A 15,000-nucleotide genomic window follows, 5' to 3' on the forward strand; every position below is an offset into this window, starting at 1 on the left:
GTGGGTGGGGGGACGGAGGGGGAAGGGAGGAACTGCTACTCGAGCGCAGGCTTCAGAAGTCGCTACAGGCCCTTCGGTGCAACAAATCTGAAACTAGCACCGCGGGTCCCCTTAAAATTTTGTGTTTGGTTCTGTTAGCGCTCTCCAGCAACGTTTAGTGACTTATTTTGACAGGTGACTGGAGGAAGTTCAGGGTGGTGGGGGGTTTTTTTTGTTTTTTTTGTTTTTTTTTAGGGAAAAAATCATTCCTAGCCAGGAAGGACCTAACTCGATTATTTTGGTGTGAGGGAATCGATGGGATGAGATGATGATAGGTGATTTCTGAGCCATATTTATTGTATATGGGAACTGAAAGTTAACGTAATGATACTTAAATTAGATGGAAAGCTTAGGAAGAAACAACTAATTGATTTGCACCTCATTATGTGTGTCCTAAACTATCCTTTCCCCATTTTAATTGTTTTGGTACAAATAGTTGAGTTACTAGTGAAAGATAGTGCTTTTCTCTTTGTAAGAATTGAGATCTTTGGATACTTGGATAATTCGTTCTATGGTCAGAAGTCTTTTTATGGATAATTCATTCTAATATAGATGGTTCTAGGTAGGTGGGTTCCTTTTTGTTACTGCGGTTTCTGCATGTAAAGTTTTTAAAAATTGTGATAGAAGTGGGCCGTTTTGCGGGGGAATCTCATAAATGGTAATTATTGGATGACACCAGGAATAAGTACTTTCTACACCTAATTATTTAAAGGAGTTTCTAAGCTGATGGTTCTGTTACTGGCTAGCATGATTTGTTAAAGCTGAAGTTAAAAATCCTAGGTCCCTTGGTGTGTAAAACATTGTTCATTATCTTTGGCCAGTCAAAAGATTAAAACCCTGTTGATTCTGCTCCTCTGAAACATACTAATTACCCGTAGTGAAAGACTGGTTTATTATGGTTGTCTTAAATGTGTGTCAGAATAAAACTAAACCATTGTGAGGGAGTTCCATTAAATTATGTTAGAAATATTCACCAACATTTTTATACCTTGAAATAATTTTCCATACCTGCAAGAGTAGGTAAGTTAGGTGTGAAATGGTTTTTTTGGATCAAAAAATTGGAGAAACTGATGTTTTGGTTTTTTTTTTAGGTTTGCAGAAACATGCTTATGCTTATGCATACTGTGTCTATGCATATCAGTTGTAGAACACAGGATTACATTAGTACTCAAGATGAAACTAGTACACTAGTTTCTACTTTGGATTAAACTTTGTAATTGCCAGAAAAATGTACCAAGGTGTTTGATTTTTTTGTAGTTAAAAGATATTTAATGAATTTTTGTTTTTTTAAACGTGGTATGTACAAGAAGCCTTATAATATAAATATTCGGTTCTTAGGGGTTGTCTGAATAACTTAAAGGCAGAATTGAAAATAGAAATTTTAATTTTATGATATAAGTTCATAAACTGAAGTTAATATGTCAAATTTTATGATAAAATCATTTAGGAAGTTAAGTTTAAAGTTTCAATTCTTTCTCTCTTTTTTTTGGGGGGGTGATGTTTTACAGGCACTTAAGTATTCATCGAAGAGTCACCCCAGTAGCGGTGATCACAGACATGAAAAAATGCGAGACGCCGCAGATCCTTCACCACCAAATAAAATGTTGCGGAGATCTGATAGTCCTGAAAACAAATATAGTGACAGCACAGGTCACAGTAAGGCCAAAAATGTGCATATTCACAGAGTTAGAGAGAGGGATGGTGGTGAGTAGCTTTTTTGATGAAACTTCCACGTGTATTTAACTATAGCTCTGTGTAAAACAATAGGTGGCAGTGATATTTCCAGCTTGGGGACATTACCATCTGATTGTCTTCAAAATATTTTATTTCTCCTAATTTACTTAATTCCTAAACAAGTTACTGTAGAAATAAGGTATTGAGTTGATCATCTTAAAATAGATACCAATGGCTTGTCATAAGAGAATGCGTTTATGAATATAACCTACCAAATGCTCTATTAATGATAAGAGAAATGCAGGACGTTTTTCCAAGAAAAGAACTTTTACCTTTTCAAGTGAAGCCTTCAGTTTATTTGGCTCAGTTTGAAATTCTTGTTGCTGCTTAAATTTATTTTTATAAGGAGTTCAAATGTGTTTCCTACTGATAAATTATGAATTTAACAGCTTAGTACAGTTTTCAAGATCCTTTTCAAGTTAAACCACCTGTATTATAAAATTCTTTTGGGTTTTTGTTGTTAGCATTTAAAATGTTACTTTCCATATTCTCCAGGATTTTATTAATGTAATTTTTATACCGTGTTTGTACAAATACTCAACTTTTTTAAAGTTAGTCTCAATTTTTTGGTACAGTGCTGTTACTTATTATTACCCTGCCTCGAGCTCTTTGTGGTAGGAGGCCAAGAAAAAGTAAATAAATTCAGTAACTATTTTCAGATTTAATTTGTCCAGAATTTACCAAAAAATTGGAATTCATGTCTAAAGCATGTATTGAGGCACAAACCATTTTCACTAGAGTAATTAAAACATCTGTTTTTTCGCACTATAAGATCTTGCTTAATAGATAACATGTTTGAGATACATAAATACAACAGTGATTGTGTTTTCAGAAGCTTCTAAGGAAACTCATATGAGTGCCATGTGGCTTTCTGTCCATGAGCTTCTCAATACTTTGCTCACTTTTAAAATATCCTGAATCTTCTGGTCCTCTTTTTCCGCCTCTTAGGATGGAGATCAGCTTTATTCATTGTGATCAGATAATCAGAAATGCGGGTCTCCTCTGTCCATAGTTACTGGGTTGAGGAAATTAATGGTCAGAAGATTGCATTGAAATGAAAGAATTTAATACTTACTGGATGGAAGGAGAATATAGTTCTGTTGAATGTAGCTGTAGCTTTGTGCTACTAATGAAGATAAACTATATTTTGTTTGTATGTAACCAGCAGGAGGTGGGTTTGGTTATTAAAGTGTTAGAAGTCTTTTGATGGCAAAATTACTTAAACTATAAATATTTTTAATTTTGTGGGTAAATTTTCCAGTGTTATGGTTTGAGATGATACTATTTTCAGTTACTCTTTAGTGGATTTCATTTTAAATGTTAGCTCTTGGAAGGCAGGTACTGTTTGTGTTGAACTGTGCTTTATTTTTAAAATTTTGGTGATTGTGACAAAATAGGATATGGTACTTCATCTCCTTACAGATAAGTATCTTAGGTTTTCTTTTGGTGATTGTGATCTGGTTAATGTATCTTCTGTCTCCAAATCCAGGAAGAAGTCAGTTTAGGCACTCTGGGAAAGTTCTGTAAATGCTTTCGAACATTCACAGTTAACTATACCTGATAATGCCTTTATAGGTGAAATCGCAAGACCATTCTGTTACTTATTCATTCAACAAACATGGGGCAACAATTGTGTGGTATTCCTGGAAGTAAAGATAAAACGTGATCCTGGCCTTGAAAACGTAGTTTGATGAAAGGCTTTGACTCTTGCCAGCTAGTGGTGGTTTTAGCTGCTAACTTTTCCTATACTCTTTTTTCTTCATTTTGACTTTAATTTTGCTTCCTATATGAACTCCAGATACTTCTAGGCTTTTAGTTTTCTTTTTATTTGCATCTGGTTGCTGATACTTCAGTGGTAAGAAACTTCTAATTTTTCTGATCTAGTCATTTGCTAAGTTAGGCCCCACTTTCTGATTTGCTTTTTAGTTGTTCATCTGTCTTCCTCGAGCCTTTTAACTAATAAAATAGCTCCATTTCTATCTACCATTTCTCATATGCCTGGCTGCCATATTCCTTTATACTATGTATATGTAATAAATACAATATGTGAGATATGCATTTTGAAGCTTGGAGTGTCTCTTTGATGTTAATTCTTTCAGATGTGAAGTGGTCATTCTTTCCTCATTTAATACTTAGATATTTAGTAGTTATACACTGACTCCTGGTATTTTGTTTTATTGCTGATATGTGTTTGAAACTGAGTTTTTTAAAGTACTTAAGTAGATTTTTTTTTTTACAGGCATTTGTATTCTTTTAGATTTTTATTTTTAAACAAATGTAAATTTTATATATATATATATACATTATATATGTACTTGTATATGTGAAGTCAAAACTATTTTCCAAAGTTAAATACAGTGAGTTGGATTATCTGTGCAGCTGTGTAAGTAACTTAAGAACAGATTATGGGGTGCCTGGGTGACTCAGTCAGTTAAGTGACTCTTGATTTCAGTGCAGGTCATCATCTCAGGGTTGCGAGAGACAGCCCCAAATCAGGCTACACACTGGGCCTGGAGCCTGCTTAAGATTCTCTTCCTTTTCCCCTTCCTCCTTCCCCCTCTCCCTCTTAAGAAAAAAAACAAACTTTAAGAACAGGTTACTATATTGTTAGTTGATCTAATATCAGATGTGTTATTTTCATTTCAGGGTTTTAAAAAAACCTAAAGTCTTTAGTAAATATCTACTAACTTAAGAGCCTATGTGCTGTGATTTGTGACTTGCATTTTACAAAGCAGGTTAACAAATGTGGAACTTATAAAATCAAGGTTGGGCTTTACTGGCATCTGTCTACATCACAACATATTTTTTACAGTGATTATTAGATTTCTTTTATGGCACCTTGGATTCCCTTGGAAAGTGCCAGTTCGGAAGTAATGTGTAAAAGGACTTTAATTTACTAGGAAAAGTAAAACAAGGAGAAAGATTGTCAGTTGTAGAAATCTTCAGTTTAAAAAAGACTTATTATAGCATAGTATGTACAGTTAAGAGAGTTAGATTTTGTCCTTTTCGGATTTATTAAAGGGAATGTAGATTATTGTAAATTAAGGGAAGTTATGTGAGAGTGTAAGTTACTTAAACGATCCTTTAACTTGGTGAATCGAGTTATTTTTATATTCTGTGATTTATCTGCAAAACAGTCTTTTGTTTAAAAATAACCAAAAGCAAGAATCTTAAGGTACAATCATTAGATTTGTTTTTATAGCTTAAACATGTTTTTTAAAAGCGTGGCTGACATCCAGACTGCACAAGCATGAGTGTACGGTACATGTTGAATTTGTACTTTCATGGAATTTTAAAAACACTTTCTCTTTAGTTATTAAAGTATGTCTTTCTTGAGGACCTGTTTTAAATGATTATTTTACCAAGTAACTTTAAGAATGATGATAGTACAGGTGAGTTTAGGAATGAAAGTTTATTTTTACAAGGATTCCAGAAAGCTGTTCAACAAAACTTCAACCTCTTGGGGGTTGTCCCATTTTTCACATTATCCCTCGTAAGAGACTTATTGTAAGATATATTTGGAATACTTGTTAGAAACCTTTTTTGGGGAGATAGCTTAACTAAATTGACTAATCGAAAAATATTCTTCATTGGTTTCCTTAGCATTTAGATATCTTTGAGTACAAAGTAAGGTTCCCTTTAGTGGTTTTGGTAACCATTGTTTCTAAAGATTTGAAAAAATTTTAGCTGCATGGTGAGAGTTTTTATCTTGTCATTTAGCCATTTTTGGAAATATTTGGAAATGTATTTTCATCTAATTTTCAAACAAAGGATACCATATAACATTTGAAGAAATTGTTCTGTAGGGATTATTTGGGGGTAATTGGTCCTTTTATAGTTTTTAAAATACAATTTAGTAATATTTGAATCTTTTCGCATTGGGCGATAGACCGATACTTGGGTAACACACAAGGCCTTATGGTTATTCAGGTAACTATGTTTTGAATAAAATGAAATGCGCTTTGCATTTGTAATGCTAGAAAGTATAAAAATGAACAGTCTCTTGATCCTCCTGTTGCTCTTTGAAGGTAGAACAGGTAGCATCCGTTTTACGGTTTTACAAATGAGAGAAAATTTACTTGAATAAAATTGAATAGTGGCAGAGCTGACTCTAGAAATTGGTCCTTTCTATTCTGGTAAATTGTTCACAGTGTCAGAGGAAACATTTAGGCATATTGATAGCTTATTTAGTGGGTGTTTACTATAGCACAAATTAATTTAAAGTCATATACTCTTGTATTTTAATGCTTTCACCCAACTTCCTTGGTGGTTATACCTAATTTGGTCCTTATCAAAGCCACAACGTTGACATTGGCACAATATATGCATGTAGTTCTAGACCAAGATAGCACATCAGTGTTTTACTTTTTTAAAGAGTTCTAACGTGAAAGTTTGCCAAAATTTTCGTTTGGAAGCAGCCATTTTTCTCAAGCCCTCATATTCGGTACTTAAAGCAACTTGGAAATTTCATACGGAATGTAAAGTTTATTAATACCTTGGATTTCAGTCCAGTGAAATAGGTAAATATTACCTATTTTTATTGATCCATGCTTTATAATAAGATAGTGAAGTAGGCATTGGATCTCCATAGGCCAGTTAAAGACCACAGGAAATAGGTATTCCATTTCAAGAGAAACAGAATAAGCTTGGCAGTTTAGTGATCCTAATATTTCAGTTCTTCAGTTTTTTTTTTTTTTTAAAGATTTTTATTATTTATTTGACAGAGATAGAGACAGCCAACGAGAGAGGGAACACAAGCAGGGGGAGTGGGAGAGGAAGGCAGGCTCACAGCGGAGGAGCCTGACGTGGGGCTCGATCCCATAATGCCGGGATCACGCCCTGAGCCGAAGGCAGGCGCTTGACCGCTGTGCCACCCAGGCGCCCCTTCAGTGTTTTTTTTTTTTAATTTTATAAAGTATATACATCCTAGACATATGTGCATGTATTTGAACATATCCATGTCATTTGTCTTAATCATCACTTTTTAACATTTTTGTTATTTTTAAAGGGATGGCTATGTATTGTTAATGATGCAATGGTATTTCTATTTCACAATCAAAAATACTTTGGAATGGTTCACTTTAAACTTTTAAGGCAGTCTTAATTGAACTGTTTTTTAGTTGTGCAAGATGTATTTAAATTTTTTGGTATAACTTACTTAGGATTTTGGGTCCATAATTCACAGAAAACTAGATCGTCTCTGTTGTGTCTGCTTATTGTTTTCTGTTGTGCAGAATGGTTGTGTATGTAGTTTATCATTTTGTTAAGATGCTGGAAAGAGTGAAGGTAGCGATGAGCTGGGGCATCTTTACAGGGATTCTGTAAGTGGGACCACATCTGTAAGTATTCTGCTTCTGGGACTCTACTAAGTACTGGAGATACTATTTGTTAATCATTTCAAAACCAGTTATTTAGGTCTTGGCAAATGTCTCCTAAGAGAAGAGTCTCTTTTGTACTATTTATGTGATTCTTTGTAATTTTGAAAGCCCCTTTACACTGTTTCTCATCTGATCCCACAACAACCCTTTGAAATAGACTGATGAAGCTTATTCCTGTTTAAGTGGGAATATAATTTGAAGGTAGAGCTAGGGTGTTCACTATGTAGCTAAGAGACTGGCTTTCCAATTTTAACAATTAATAGTGGCTTAAATACTTCACTTGGATTTTAGTTGTAACCACTTCTCAATACTTAAAATACAACCATTATACTCCTAGCCACCACCTTCTCTTACCAGGACTCTGCAAAAGCCTCTGAATGGTGTTCTTTTTGCATCACACAATTATCTCCCCCACCCCTGCATCAACAGTCCAGAGTAGTCCAGTTAAAATGATGATCAGCTCACATCACTCTCTTTCTGAAAACCCTCCAGTGACTCCCTGTTACTTACAAGGCCTATAAAAGACCCTGTGTAATCTGATGTCTGGGTGTTTCTTCAGCTTCCTCACCGACCACTCTTGCCCTTGTTTGTGCTGCCCTGTCCATTCTGGCCTTAACAGGAAAAAGAGTACTGCATGTTATGCTTCTCTCTGGGATGTTCATCTTTTTGTGTGTCCTCCTGGTGCACTGTCAACATGTAATGTACTTAAATGTCACCATCTCCCAGAGGCCTTCCCTACCCTTCCTGATCAGCCTGAAACAGCCATCCCCATCACTGTCTGTATTTTCATTGATTGTTCTTCCTTGTACTTCCCGTGACCTGATGTTATTTATAGTCATTCTGCTATAACATGACTTGTGTGTCTCTCAAATTCATCATGCTATGCAAAATCCCACCACAGGATTTATGGGAAAAGTGTTTAGGGGCATGTTAAAGAGATAGGAACCTAACAAAAATAATAGCATGACATATTAAATGGTTAAGAAGTACATTAACAGTATAATAAATATGGTACTTCACCTTCCTAAAGACCTGAAATTAGCTTGTGGGACGTGGGCATCTTTTGAAAGGGTTGCAGCTTGTGAGTTACTGTGAAGTGATGGAAGGAGGGTTATCTGAAATAACCCTCTGAAAGTTGTAACACTAATTGTGGATGGATATGATTCATAACTCACAGGATAAATTGAGGTAGCTGGCATCTTTGGGGTGTGTGCTTTGTGAATTCCTGTGTAGCTTGGTTCATCTGGGCACAGCTAGTTTTTTCACAGGTGAAACTTGTCATAAGTGGGAAATTTGTGTTATGCTCTGATAATTTCTTGATTTATCGATAGTGCTGGAACAAATGTGCATTTTCAAATACCAGTTAGTAGCAGAACTAACTATAGTTTAGCTTTTCTTTGCTTGTCTTCTGTGGAATATACTCTACCAGAACAGGGAGTGAATTTGTTTTGTTAACTTGTATTCTCTTGCCTAGAGTAGTGCGTGACACCTTGTAGCATTTCAGTAAATGGGTGGCTAGAATAATATTGGAATTGTTACTATGATTTAAAGGAAATGAAATGCAGTTTTGTGGAACAGCGCTTCTTAAACTTGAATGTGTATAGTAATCACCTGGGGATCTTGGCTGAAATGCATATTCTAGTTAATGTGAGCCACAAATGAAAATTACATGTGTGGTTTCTGGTATTCCGTTGAAGTAAAAAGTAAAGTGAAATTAATTTTAGCATATTTTCTAACCTAGTATGTCCAGAATATTATCATTTCAACTCACTATTTTTAAAGCTATTAGTAAGATTCTTTACATTCCTGGTTTTGTGCAAAGTCTTTGAAATTCAGTATTTTACACTTACTTTTTATAGCACCTTTCAGTTTGGACTAGCTGTATTTCATGTGCTCACTTGCCACATGTAGTTAGTGGCTATTGGACACCACAATTGTGGAGAATATGATTACTCTGTTGGTCTTTCTAGCTTCACACATACCACTCTATTTCTCTAAAGAAATTCTTTATATGCCTGATTTCTGAAATAACCATGTAAATGCAAGGTATGGTTACAGTTAATGAATCCTTGAACTATATGGTGCTCTTGTACTAAAATTTTTCTCTGTTAGGATACATTTATCAGAAAAATTAGAGAAAGGGGGAAAATAAAATTGCCTTAAATCCTGTCATTTGGAATTAATCGGTTTTCGTAGGATACATTGTCCTAAAATATCAGAAGGGTTTTAAAAGTAGTTTCCAGAATTTTTATTAAAATGGTTTCATATTCTGTTATGCCCTTTTTTTTTGGCTTGTATTTAATATTTGTGTAGCGGGTTCAGTGGACGCTTGATAGTGACAGTATCAGTCTTAGAGGACTGACTTAGGAATACTTCTTAATTGGTTCTTTGAGAGTATTTATACTTCTTTTTATCCTTAACTGATGTACTGAAGTCTTCTTTCAGTTAGATGAGTGTTTAAGTCTAGTCTCTGTTCCTTGTAGCTAGGTGATGTTAGGCACGCTACAAAATTTGAGTTTTTGCGTTCACTCCCTTAGGGTTGTGGAAATTATGCATCTAAAATGCTTTTAAAGCACATAGCTAAGTGCCTGGACTGTGACGCCCTAAATGATTAGGTTTGCTCTTACTCCTATGACTAAGTTAGTGTCAGATTAGCAACTGTAGGTCTCAAGCTACTATACTCTAGAGTTAGGAAGGAAAACACTGGGTATTTCAGTTGCCAAACTGAAGAGCCTGGCAAGTGAGAGCTACATGAAGGGGGCACTAGGGCAATTCTCACTTGGTGCCTGCTCATGCCTGGGACTTTGCAGTTCAGAGATTTTTAGAATAGGTGTAAGAATAATTTCCTCCAGATTTGGCTGCCTTATTAGAATCACCTGAGAAGCTTTTAAAGCAACAAGTTTCTTGACTTGCTCTGACCGTGAGTCAGAGCAGTAGGGGATGTAACCTAGAAAACTGAATTTTTAAATAAACATGGATTTATTTTAGATACTTAAAAACTGCAGATCTAGGGAGAATACATGGAAGAGGAGGAATAACTCTGAGTGGGGCATTAATCATTTGGAATCTAGAAGTCTAGAGTTTGTTATTTGCCAGATCATGTTAATTTGTTATCTTGCATTTTAAAGAATTTTTTTCTCTTTGACTTTGTTTCTTGATTTATAGATTGTACAGTTTGTGTAGTTACACATTAAACAGCTAGCTTAGTATCCTGTGGCACGGACATCTAATGCCCCACAGTAGAACTAATGCTGGACAGTAGAGGAGTTTCTAACCAGTACCAGCAGCTGGCAGGCCAGTGAGATATATTTGGGTAGTATCAGGAGCTACTGTGATTGCTTTTTAGATAAAACTGTCTTTGGCACTCCGTATCCTTCTTCTCCCCCTACCTCCCAATCCCTGTGCCTTCCTGTTGTCTTGAGACTGTTGAGTGGTAAACTTTAGTTTTTGTTTCAAAATAGGTTTCACCTATTGGCATACTCAGGCTGGTTTGAGGTGTTAGCAGATCATTTTCTTGAAGTAATTGATTTGTGAAGAATAATTTTGCAGACTTCCAACTTCATAAAAATGAGTGCTGGTTGATCATGAAAACATTGATTGTAATACGAAAAAGCTAGGAAGTTGGAACACAGTATGATAGGCTGTAAGAAGTAGTGTTTTCAGGTGCCTGGGTGGCTTAGTTGGTTGGGTGTCTGCCTTCGGGTTGAGTCATCATTCCGGGGTACTGGGATCGAGTCCTGCATCAGGCTCCCCCCCCCCAATAAATCTCAAAAAAAAAGTAGTAGTGTTCTCTGCTGCCTGTGGCCTTTTCTGTGGTGCTTTGGTCCAGTTTCTGTTCCTGCAATGTTTTGGCTCCTTACCAGGATTTTAAAACATTTGTATTTAATACTGTATGCATAAATATCTGAGTCTCTCTTTATCACGGGACATTTAAATTATAAAAAATACTAAGGGTTAAGTCACAAAGCTGTACTTGATAAAACTGTAGACTAACCTTAATTTTATATTTTCTGTAATTATGATAATTCCCTTTTTATATAACTGTTAAATGTCAGTGTTGATTATTTTGGAAAAACAGGACAAAGTGCTTAGCCTTCAAAATCTCCCCTTTGATTTGGGCCAGTTTTATTATTACCTTGACTAGGAGTGGGTGAGTCCCAGACACTGACTCATGTAGGGATGTTCTTGATTTCTTGGGAAGAACAGGTTTCAAAATGCAGCACTCATTTTAGTATTTTGATGTTTAAACTATTATTTTCAGTACAGACATTAGGAGGTGGAACACTTACCTTACTGTTTAATTTAGTGTATTAGTTGATTTTCGTTTTCATCGTAACTATAAAAATAGTTCATGGAAAGACTTAAAATAAGTATGGTCAATCTTGAGCAGGAGAATTACTGGGAGCCCTTACTCCTAGCTGTTTAATCGACTTTGTCAGCACATGTGTTTAGCGTAGTTAAGGGATTATACACTATTCACTACTTTTTCCCTCCTATGTCCTTGCACATTGGCACAATATACATTTAGGATTTGAAATTGTCCTTTTGTGTGCTGATTTTGGGCACATTAGCTAGCTTTTGGTTATATAAAGCTATATGTTACTAGCATTGCTTGTAATTAGGATTTGGATTAAGATGGTGGAAGTAGAATTTAAAGAGAATTACAGTTGATATGAGTACTTTGGCATCAGATTGATGAGAAATGCTAAGGAAGAGCTCAAGCTTGAACCTGATACGTGGGAGAATCCAAGAGATATAGGGTGTGGGGGAGTAGAAAGTTAGATTTTAGACATGTTATGTTACTGGGTTACTTTTGCTTTTATAATCTTGTTTAGAATCTTGCTGCATGGGAACCATATCAGAATTTCACTATTGTGGACACTTCTCAGTTCTACTTTGATAATGTAGAATAGGTTGCGTTAAAAACATCTTACATTATCTATTTTAAAACAAAAAGATTTATTGAATTTTTATAAAATCAGTAGGACAGTATCCAAAGAGAAAACAGTTACAACAATGAAAGCACGTTCAAGGTAGTCATTACATGCAGTTCTTGCTAATTGCATGTTTTATTTCTTCTTTAAAATTAGAACGGGCGGGCGCCTGGGTGGCTCAGTCGGTTGAGTGTCTGCCTTTTGGCTCGAGTCTTGGTCCTGGGGTTCTGGGGTCAAGCCCACTGAATCTGCTGCTCCCTCTGCATCTGCCTCCCACCTCCCAGCCCAGTTTATGCTCACACTCTCTTTCTCAAATTAAAAAAATGAGAACAGCAGTGTTGATGAAAGGTAGACTATACAGTTTTACTGCAACCCCTCACTGTAGTTTTATATGAGGTTAAATCGTACAATACTGCTATTTCTATAACTAAAAAAAATAATCCTCAGTTTCATGTGGTTTCAGCTAAGCATGTTCTTCTTCTTGTTAGGGCAGTCTCTTTATTTTTCAGAAACATCTAGGATGTACTTAAATATATTTTCCTGCCTCGATAATTTTTTTTAATGTTTATTGCCAAAGATGGGCATCCATATAATGTTCATTGTGTTGATAATGAACATCCTTATTTCTGACTTCAGTGGGCATACTTCTATAGTTTCACCTTTAAGAATGCTTCTTTTAGTTTTTTGGTAGATACTTCACCAAGTAAGATATTTTCCTTTTCCTAGTTTGCCAGGAATATTTATCAGGAGTGAATCTTGAATCCATGCTTTTTCTGTAGCTGTTAAGAAAGATGATCATCTGGTTCTTTTTCAGTTCATTAATATAATAAATTACAATAGGTTTCTTTTTTTTTGTTAAGATTTTATTTATTTTTTTGACAGAGAGAGACAGCCAGCGAGAGAGGGAACACAAGCAGGGGGAGTGGGAGAGGAAGAAGCAGGCTCATAGCGGAGGAGCCTGATGTGGGGCTCGATCCCATAACGCCAGGATCACGCCCTGAGCCGAAGGCAGACGCTTAACCGCTGTGCCACCCAGGCGCCCCTACAATAGGTTTCTTGATGAAGTACCTGTTCTTGGTCGTGGGATTTGTCGTTTCGATGTGCTAATTTTTATTTTATTTTTTAAATTTTTTGCTTTTATATCCACAAATGAGAAGCACTGTTGAAAATGGATGAGAAACATTTGTCTTTTTCTGTGCCCTGAAGCAGTTTAAATGGTACCAGAAGTAACTTTCTGAAAGCTGTGGTTGAATTCTGCTGTAAAACTCTGCTGTTACTGCCTTAGTGGTAGAACTTTAGCTCTTTTCACATTTTTTGTATGGTTATTGACTCCCTTTTCCTGCCGCCTTTAATATTTTATTAGAAAATGTATTGATAGTTTAAAATTTCTATATATCAACAGTTTGACTCTTTTCTCGTATTAATATTGTTACTCCTATACTTTTTTTTTTTTTTTAAAGATTTTTATTTTTATTTATTCGACAGAGATAGAGACAGCCAGCCGAGAGAGGGAACACAAGCAGGGGGAGTGGGAGAGGAAGAAGCAGGCTCATACCAGAGGAGCCTGATGTGGGGCTCAATCCCATAACGCCGGGACCACACCCTAAGCTGAAGGCAGACGCTTAACCGCTGTGCCACCCAGGCGCCCCTACTCCTATACTTTTTAAGAGTCATGCTTAACCAAAGACTCATTTCTTTCTTTTTTTTTTTTTTTAAGATTTTATTTATTTATTCGACAGAGAGAGACAGCCAGCGAGAGAGGGAACACAAGCAGGGGGAGTGGGAGAGGAAGAAGCAGGCTCATAGCGGAGGAGCCTGATGTGGGGCTCGATCCCATAACGCCAGGATCACGCCCTGAGCCGAAGGCAGACGCTTAACCGCTGTGCCACCCAGGCGCCCCTACAATAGNGACTCATTTCTTGTATTGGTATTTTTAAACAAGCTACAGAGAAACAACTCTGGTTTCTACTTTTTATTTCAGTTCTTATTGGATTCTTCTTTGGCCTTAATTTCTTCAGTTGAATAGTTTATTTTGATTGTTTTGTTTATTGAAAGCATATAAACATGTAAATTTTCTAAACTTTACTGCTTTGTTCATACTGCATAGGTTTTGATGCAGTTATAGAGTGATTGCATTTTTATTCAAGTCTAGATGTGATTCTCGTTTTGTTCTTTTCTCTCTTGTAGCCCAGGAGTATTTGGAAGTACCTTAAAAAAAATTTTTTTTAAAGGTTTTATCTGTTTATTTTAGAATGAGAGTGTGCACACACAGGCATGGGGGTGGGAGGCTGAGGGAGAAGAAGAGAGAGCATCCCAATCAGAGTCCCTCCTGAGCATGGAGCCCAGTGTGTGGCTCGATCTCATGACCCCGAGATCACGACCTGAGCTGAAATCATGAGTTTGGAGCCTTAACCGACTGAGCCACCCCGGTGCCCCTTAAAAATGTTTAATGAATTTTATAAACCAGTATTTTAAAAGCTACTACTACCTTTCTGTTAAATTCCAGTTTTATTGGCCTGTTGTAATTGAGGTTTTTTTCCTTATCAGAATAATTATTGTAAGTATTTTGTGGATGTTTGAAAATAACGTATTTTATGGTACGGAGGATTCTGTCAGATCAAGTTCTTTTAATTATGTAGCATAACTATATAATACAAATCTTTAGTAATCTTAATTTTTACTTCACTTGTTTTCTGACAGGTGAGAAAGTTTTCCATTGTGGTAGTGGATTTCACTTCTCATTCTTTAAAACATTTTTGGCCTCACGTGTTTTATCTGTTTGCATGAAGATTTATAACTAATATTTTTTTTGAGTGGTAATCTGAAGTGTTGAATGCCCTGACATGTCTTCCTTTGTCCTTATACAAGAAGAATGATCTTTTGTCTAGATTAAAAAATATGAATCCTTCTTCTCC

At 35.9% G+C, this 15,000-nt stretch overlaps 1 protein-coding gene across 1 annotated transcript in view; it reads left to right on the forward strand.

The window, feature by feature from the left end:
* The first annotated feature begins 1,509 nt into the window (after positions 1 to 1,509).
* Positions 1,510 to 15,000, forward strand: part of WAC (WW domain containing adaptor with coiled-coil) — an 81,174-nt gene continuing 67,683 nt past the window's right edge. Inside the window, 1 exon segment of the mRNA XM_034644205.1 lies at positions 1,510 to 1,743. Coding sequence (XP_034500096.1) covers positions 1,605 to 1,743 — 139 coding nt within the window. The 5' untranslated portion in view covers positions 1,510 to 1,604.

The sequence above is a fragment of the Ailuropoda melanoleuca genome, chromosome 15, assembly GCF_002007445.2.
Source record: "Ailuropoda melanoleuca isolate Jingjing chromosome 15, ASM200744v2, whole genome shotgun sequence".
NCBI classification, from domain to species: domain Eukaryota; kingdom Metazoa; phylum Chordata; class Mammalia; order Carnivora; family Ursidae; genus Ailuropoda; species Ailuropoda melanoleuca.